The 8,965-nt window shown below is 41.8% G+C and overlaps 1 protein-coding gene across 1 annotated transcript in view; it reads right to left on the bottom strand.

Annotated features, from left to right (window-relative positions):
- Window positions 1-8,965, bottom strand: part of DNAH8 (dynein axonemal heavy chain 8) — a 369,956-nt gene that overhangs the window by 331,370 nt on the left and 29,621 nt on the right. Inside the window, exons 6-7 of the mRNA XM_045294778.1 lie at window positions 8,002-8,109; window positions 4,411-4,599 (exon numbers count right to left, since the gene is read on the bottom strand). Coding sequence (XP_045150713.1) covers window positions 4,411-4,599; window positions 8,002-8,109 — 297 coding nt within the window. The remainder of the gene's footprint in view (window positions 1-4,410; window positions 4,600-8,001; window positions 8,110-8,965) is intronic.

Genomic DNA, 8,965 nt, shown 5'->3' on the forward strand with positions numbered 1-8,965 from the left:
CCGCTGCCGATGGCTAATCACAGGACAGCCGAGTCCGGGAGAGCCCCAGCACTGCTGCGCGGGGTTGGTTTTTTGGTTGTGTTTTGTTGTTGTGATTAGGTACCGTCTAGTGGGTTCCAGGTCCGAGACCCTAATTACCACAGAACAAAGCATGATTCGGTTCTGCCCCAGCCTCACCAAAGTGGTTCTACTTGAGCCCATTGTTGCATCGATCCGGCACATCGGTGGTCTTCTGCTTTCTCGCTGACCTTCTACTCGACCAAGCGCGGTGTCCTTTCCTAAGGCTGGTCTTTCCTGATGACATGCCCCAAATACATGAGACCACGTCGCACCAGCCACCCTTCTTGGGAGCATTCTGCCTGTATGTTTTCCAATGTCCTTGTCCTCCTGGCAGTCCGAGGAGCTGTTGATGCCACAATTCGAATGCATCCATTCGTCTGCAGTCATCCTTATACATTGTCCCATCTTCCCGTGCATCTGAGTGGTTGACTGCAAATACCATGACTTCGGTCAACCTCACCTTAATCCTCAAAGTGACAGACACCCTTGCTTGCTCTCTAGCCTCTCCCTACATGACAGTGTTGCTGAAGACAGCCCTGCAGATACAGTTCTGGCAAAGTGAGCAGTCTGACCCCCCCACGTGGGGGCAAACCAAGAGGGGAGCGCAGCAGACCAGTGATTGGAGTGAAGCCACGAAGTCCCCAAGGGACCCCTGTTGTAGACTTCTGATTCAGTGGGGCAACACTTGGCACCCCACACTGAACTGGTTGGGGATTACTCACAAGGGGGCCATACTGAAAGTCTAAGGCATAAATGGGGGGCGGGTCATGAGACAGCTCCATCCCGGACTGTGGAAATAGCAACGTGGACCTATGGGAAACTCCCCTTTGGGGCACTGTGTTCGTCCAGGTTGACAAGAGACACAAATGCATAGGCACTTATATGTGTATAAGAAAGAGCTTTATATCAAAGATTGGGTATTAAGAAATCATCCCGGCCCAGTCCAGATCAAATTCACTGTTATCTCATATGTCCAATACCAGTCAACATGCAATGACACCAATGCAGGAAGATCACAGGCCAGTGGTGGGAAGTCTCGTGGTTCCAGTGGCGGTGAAAGCATCTCAGTGCTGGCATGGGTCTCCACGTGGCTCCTCCAGCTCTAGGATTCTGGCTCCATCAGTGTAGCTCCATGGGGCTTGTCAACAGGAATGTCTTGAACACAGAGTGTGTGTCCCACCTCCGAAGAGGAAAACAGAAGCTCCCAGAATCCTCAGGATAAGGCCATGCCCACACAGAGGTTTCATTAGCTACAACCTAATTGACAGGCTAGACTCCACCCCTTCCTCAAGCTGGCAGTAATTATGTAAATGCCACAGACAGGAACCGCGGCTCTAGGTCATGATCCCTGTTAGTCTGGAGGCTATCTGAATGCTATACTTTTTGTTTGCTTGTTTTTCTTTTTTTTTATCTTTTATTTTATTATTATTATTTTGGTTTTGATTTTGGTATTTATCTATACAAGAAATGCAGAATGGGCAGTCTTATGGAGACAGCGGCCAGGCAACAATGACGGCTTCAGGGAAATAGTACGAGTTCTAAAATGGACCTCAAGGAGGTTGTAGCTTTTCTGGACATGTTTGATTTATCGAATTGTATCTGAGAGGAATTGCTGAGAGATGAATGACAGGCAAGCATAATAGTGGGGTAAGAGGAAAAGACAAGAAATAAAACTATATATATTCATATCTGTATAAAAATATATGAATATGTTTATGTATATATATGTAAATTCAACAAGGAAGTAGATAGACTTTGGGCTTCTATTTAAATCTTACTTCTGTACAAGAATGGTTTGTTCTAATAATGTGGCACTGTATAATACCCACCTCCCTGACACAATCGCTGAAGACAAAATGAGTGTGTAAGCAAATGTGGTGAAGAAAGCTGATGGCACCTGGCTATCAAAAACTATATCTGGGGTCTTAAAGGCTTGCAATTAAACAAGCGGCCATCTACCAGGGAAGCAACAAAGCTGACATGGAAGAAGCACACCAGGCTGTGTGATCATGAGGTGTCCATAGGAAGAGGTATCAAAGTTCAAAAAACAGCATCCAAATTGATATGAAGGGGAGTGGATGCAGTAGAGACCCAAAGTCCTCCAGCACGACAATTGGACAGTCCCTTTTAAAAGGGCCCCCATGGAATGGAGGATAAATCCAGGGTATGGTGTAGCACTAATGAACCACATCACTATCCTCTTGTTCTTTAAGATTTCTTCCCCTTACTATTATGTTCCATATGTGATATACCTCATTGGTCATGTTAGACTTGCATATGTTCATTTGTACATTTAAGATTGTTTGGTACATGGTAGTCAAGAAAGAGGGCCCCTCAGAGATATTGACAAGAGTTAGGGTTCCCTGAGAGTACAGGAAAGGGGGGGCAGGGAAGGGGAGTTGATAGCACTGATGACTGTATAGCACCACCTGATGCAACTGAACAACAGAATTGTATGGGAAGGGAAGGGATATATTGGAATGAGTAAGATATCAATAAAAATATTCCCCAAAAAGAATAATTTATAAATTACTAAGGGGGCATGGGGGAGGGAGGGGGAGGGAGGGAAGGGGGACAATGAGGAGCTGGTACCAGGGGCTCAAGTAGAAAGAAAATGTTATGAAAAAGATGATGGCAACATGTGTACAGATGTGTTTGACACAATGGATATATGCATGGATTGTGATAAGAGCTGTAAGAGCCCCCAATAAAATAAATATTAAATATATATATATTATTCAAAAAATTAAAATTAAAAGGTGGGGGTGTGGGTGGAAAGGGTCTTGTGCAGTAGATTTTCCCAGTGCAACACTTGGTTTGATTCCTTGACAGCTGCTTAATGAGCATTGACTCTGGGTTCAAACAAAATGAAATCCTTGATAATTCAGATCATTTAACCATTTATCATGATGCTATCCATCAGTGCAGTTGTGGGGATTTTTTTCTTTACATTGAGCTGCAATCCCTACCGAAGGCTGCAGTCCTGATCTTCCTCGCTTTCAGTGATCAAGGTTGTGCCATTTGCATATATGGTGTTGTTAATAAGCCTTTCTCCAATCCGTATGCCATGCCCCTTCTCATGTAATCCATCTGTTCAGCATGCAGAGTGAATGAGTGTGGTAGATGGATACAACCCTGACACACACCTTCCCATATTTCAAACTATGCTGCTTACTGCATGTATTTTAGAAAAATTCAAATGTCACCTATCATATTAATAGATTTTTTTCAATCCTATAAGCATCTCAATTTAAAAATGTATGGAATAAAAACATTCAGGTCATATTATGAAAGTTTTTTAAACCACAGAAATAAAACTAGGTCTAGAACTGCATTTTGATTAAAAATATCTATTAAATCTAACAAAAGCATCAAAGTAAATGGGTGAATATTAGAAACATTCTCTTTCTTAAATAGGATCAAAATCAGGACACCAATAGCACCACTTATGTTTAAAAATGAGCAGTAGTCCTATCCAATGTCAAAAAGCAACAAATCTAAAATTAGCAGCACAGTGGCAGTGAATTATTTAATGTAACTCTTCTACCCAAAATCTCTAACTCCCAATAAAGGCATGTGTCTGGGAAGGAGATACTGATAGGATTCACCTGTAAATAACTGTGAACAGGATTCCCTGGAGTGTCATCCTGCTGTGTACAACATGAGTCCTCTGAGAAGCAGGAGGAGGGATCTCATTACCAGCAAGAGCCAAGAGTGGAGTGTGTCCTCTGGACCCAACATCCCTAAGCAGTGACCCTCCTGGATTCAGAAGACAGCTAGAACATCAGAGGGGCAGCAGCAGAACCAGGAGCCAGAACACAGAACTGAGTGATGGACTTCCCAACCCACAGACCTAGTGAAGCTTCGTGTTTTGTACGGGGTGGGGTGGGGGTGGGGGTGGCTTGCAGAGTAGGGTGCCTCTGGGCACTTAATTGGGTAAGTTGGGTTTGCTGGCCCATAGAATTGGAGTTGAGTGCCTTCCAAATGAGGCTCCCAGTGGAGTGGTATGCCCCTTTGGGCATTTATTAGCAGACCTGAAAGAATTTTGGGACATGTCTAGAGAAACTCAACCCTAAGCATTTCTCACTGGCATTACAACGTGTTAACTTTCTCCATAAACCCTTTAATCCTCAATTTTGTCTGTGAGTTCTATATAGCTAGTGCAAAGGATATTAGAGTCTAGGGATCAAGTAGAGAATATGAAAACAGCAGTGCCTGGAATAAGAGGTAGGACCCAGAGTAGAAACGCTCTCTAAGAGAGGCAGCCGGGGAGAAGAAGAGGATTAAACTGATGCCTAAAAGAAGCACCAAGTACAGAAGGCCCTGTTATTTGTCCACATTAATCTGTACAGTGTTTATTTCAAAGTCCACCTGTGCTTTGTGAATGAAGACAGAAAACCAAACGAGGCCAGACATGAAAGTTTTCGTTATACAAACCTGAATTTTCTTCAGCACAGCTGGTGTTTCCTGATCCCAGACGTGGCTCACTCCTCCATCAGTGATGTACGCTTTACATGCGGTCACCATCTGGTTTGTGACCTGAGATAAGTGTGTCAGCACAAAACGGCCACAAGCAAAAGAAAAATAAGGTTCATTTAGGGTTTTCTTACATCATAGGCCTAAAAACATGGTAGATAATAACTCTGTAGAATGAATTGCTCAGAATATAAACAAAGAAATATAGATTCCCATCAAAACTGTTTTTTAAAAATACATATATGGTGATCCTATACATGTCAGAGCTGCACTCTGTAGGATTTTCGATGGCTGACTGTTCAACAGTCTGTCACCAAGCCTTTCTTCCAAGGTCTGGTGACCTCATCCCAAAGTCACCTTCACCTAATGGATTTAAGTCAATGTCACAGAGGCCATAAATTTTAACATGAACTGCATTTTCCATTTGTCTATTCCTAAGTCTTGATCCAATCCAACGGTGATTTTTCATCATTCCTCCACATACAGACTAAAGAGTAACTAAAAACTGCCTTTCACATCTCCCAAAGTAGTCAAGGATAGCCATTTAGAAATGGTCAGAACAGCAGATCAAGAGAGTAGGCTGATACACAACAATTTGGAAGGATTCCTGGAATATGATTATAGTAAGCACACGGGGTCAAGATAGGTGGAAGAAAACAACAACAACAGAAAACACAGTTTTGGAGAAGGCTCCTGTGGAAACAGAAGAGTTCTGGGGACATTTCAGGATCAGAGACAAAGCGAAGCCATTTGTGAAACAAGAAAGAGTAACATTGGCTAAAGACAAAGTTGTGCATGTGGACCATATTCTTAGAGGGAGGTGTGGCCATGCCCTAGTAGCTTCTTCATCTCAGAAGGATGCTAAAGACACTCCCGCCACCCCCCACCATAAGAGACAAGAAATAAATATCACAGAAAGGCTAATTAACCAACGTAAGGCAAATCAGCAGACTCACAGCAGCCCTAATGGACAGAGTGGAACTGCCCCTTTGGGTTTCCAAGGCTGTAAATCTTTACAAAACGCCTCATATTGCCTCCTTGGGAAGGCTCTTTGGTTCAAACTGCTGACTTTGTGGGTAGCAGTACATTGTGTAACTCATTACACCACCAGGGCTCCATAGAAAGGCAAATTCAGAGTCCCAAATACTAATGTGGAACCAAGAATCACCAAGCAAGTGGAAACCACACATATAATAAGAGAGAAGGGGGAAAATGATGTTCGTAAAATATTTTAATAACATTCAGTAACTTAAACCAACAGAAAGCTATGAGATGATTTTATATCCATGACACATACACAAAAACAGGGGAAACTTGGATATTAAATTTTTCCAGAATAAAAAACAATCGATTGATAAACTGACCTGTAAATTGGACACAGATGAAGAGCAATGAATGAGCTCCAAGTGTAATGGGCAGTGATGGTCGAGGGGAAACATGATTAAGAGAAAGGGTAGAAAGACTAACTTACGTGGGTTCAAATTAACAAAAGTATCTCAAAAGGGTAAACAAGAAGCCGAGGGGTCTGAGAGTTTATGTTGATGATGGTGGAAAAATTGAAATAAGGTAAAAAGAATAGTTACACAACTTGAAGAATATAAACAACGTCACTAAATTGTACACGTAGAATTGGTTAAAGTGATGGATCGTCTGCTGTGTATTTGCTGTGTATAAAAGGAGCTCAGATGGCCCATTGGGGTAAGCAATGGGTGGCTAACCAAAAGGTCAAGAGGTTTGAACCGTCAGCCTTTCTGAGGATGAAATAGAAGGCAGTCTGATTCCATAAAGATTTATAGCCTCAGAAACCCTATGGGGCAAAGCTATCTTGTCCTACAAGAGCTAAGTTAGAATCAACTAGACAGCAGTGAGTTTGTTTGTGTTGGTTGCCATGTACATTTTCACCCCAAAATAGTCAAAATGTAAATTGGATCAAGGGAGGGAAATTTCCCAGGAATGAAGAGTTAGAAGGGAGTCTTTGGGTTGAAACAACCAAGCAAGTATGGTGTAAGATATAGGTGTGTTTGGGGCTTTTTTAATCACTTTGAAATGTTAGGACTTCAAGGACAAAGAGAAAATCCTAAATGTTTCCTGAGAGAATAAAACAGGTTACCTAAAAAAGAAAAATAATCAAACTATCACAAACTACTCCTCAGTAATACCGGACAGCAGACAACAAATGAGCACTACCTTCAAAATTCCAGGAGAAAACTATATTGAACTTGGAATCCCAGTCAAGCTAGCATCTGTGAGGACAAACAAAACAAAGCTATTCAGTCAGACATGCTAGCATTTAGGATGCACACCTCCCCATGACCTTCTCTGAAAAAAAATCCTTGAGGATATTTTTCCAGCAAAAGAAATAGTAACTCCAAGATGAAGAAGAAATTGTGCTGTTGTTATTTGGTGCCATCGAGCCAGTCCTGACCCATAGCGACCTTATGCACAACAGAATGAAACACGGTGCCATCCTTGCAAGTGCTCTTTTGCCTGAGCCCATTGCTGCAGCCACTGTGTCAACCCATCTCGTTGGGGGCCTTCCTCTTTTACGCTGCCCCTCCACTTTACCAAGCATGAAGCCCTTCTCCAGCGACGGCTCTCTCCTGACAACATGTCCAAAGTATGGAAGACAAAGTCTTGCCATCCTTCCTCTAAGGAACACTCTGGCCATACTTCTTCCAAGACAGATTGGTTTGTCCTTTTAGCAATCCATGGTACTTTCTATATTCTTCTCCAGCCCCATAATCCAGATGCAATGAAACAGAGATCATAAAAGAACAGGAACCAAAGAAAGAAGAAATGCCCCAATTGTGGTAGAAACACTGGCGAATTTGTAATGTCAAAAAGCATTGAGAGCGATCTGGAACTAACCCAATCTTCCAGGGGGCTGTTACAGCAAGTAGGAAGGCGACAAGGGAAGGAAAGACTCCTCAGATTTTGTCTTCTTCAGAACAGAGACACCGAGTACATCTACAGTTGATGCGGTTTTGTAGGGTCTTTTTAATTGAAAGGTGGCTATTAATCCACATGTTTGTATGCTGCTTGGATATTTCACAAAGGAAATATATTTTTGTGTTTCTTGGGTAATGTTTAAAATGAAATAGAGTAATTAAATATATGGCAAATACAGGAAGAATTTACACAAACTCCAGTGTTTGTGGGTTAGCTAAAGAAGTGCGTTTAGTCATGAAGACAATCCTTATTCTCTTAAATAGATTTGAAATTGTTTGGAATGAGTGAGCTGGACAACCAATTTAAAGAAAAGGCCCTGGGGCTTTCCTCTGACCACTACAACCAACTCAGCTCAACACCTTTCTTTTCTTGTATGTTGGACGTACAAAAATTCAGAATTTTTAGAGAACCCGTACTTCCCAGTTTCTCCCCCTGGCTCAAGAGGTAAGCACTTCCACAATTTTACAATTCCACAGTTTTTACAAAATGTCACAGTTTCTTCCCTTAAAAACCTACCTTGATAAACAGTGAGGTCATTCTCTCTGAGGTGTTATAATACCTTGACACACTGTGAATCATTTTGATGGCGTTGATCAAGTTTTGTATCCCATGTGCCATGGACACCTAGAATTAAAAGATGCTATGTGAATGCTATCAGACCCTTGTCATTTTCCATAACCAATATTCCGTAGTCGTCAAAACTCGGAACATACAGCATATCGAGTGGCACCTTAATCTTAAAATAAAATTTTACTAGTGGCAGCGTTGTACCCTAGATTGGATCCTGGCATTTGTATTGACATATGAGGGAGGAGGTACCCCCAAAAAACATAATTTTTTTCAAAACTATGTATTTAAATTTTTTTTTACAAAGCAACCGTGTCATCTTCAAAATACTCTCCATTACACTTAATACATTTGTCAAATCTATAATTCTATTCTTGGGAACATTTTTCAAACTCATATGTTTGGATGACTGACAGCACCTTCCTTGTTTTTTTCTTCACTTCTTCTATGTCCTCAAATCACTGTCCTTTCATGTCCCTCTTAATTCACAGAAACTAAAAGAAGTTGCATGGAGTGAAGTCAGGTAAGTAAGGTGAGTGGGGCAAGAGAGGCATGCTACTTTTTGCCCAAAACTGGCACACTGAGATGGCTTCATGAGCAGGTGCATTGTCGTGGTGGCAAAACCAGTCCTCTGTCTGCCACAAATCAGGCCTTTGTTTGTCACACACTGTAACGCAATATTTTCAGACCCTCTAACTAGAAAGCTTGATTAACAGTCTGACCTAGTGGAGCGAACTCCAAACGCACTACAACTTGACATTTTCATCCCTTCAGAAAGGTGATGGACGTCCAGAACAAGGATTGCCATTAATGGACATTTAATATTTTTTGAAATGAGAAAACCACTCATACACTTGAGTTTTTCCCATAGCGCTGTCCTTGTAACCTGTGTTCAACATCACATGAATTTCTG

Source organism: Echinops telfairi, unplaced genomic scaffold, assembly GCF_000313985.2.
Source record: "Echinops telfairi isolate 266 unplaced genomic scaffold, ASM31398v2 ScPeMD7_3533;HRSCAF=4204_1, whole genome shotgun sequence".
NCBI lineage: Eukaryota > Metazoa > Chordata > Mammalia > Afrosoricida > Tenrecidae > Echinops > Echinops telfairi.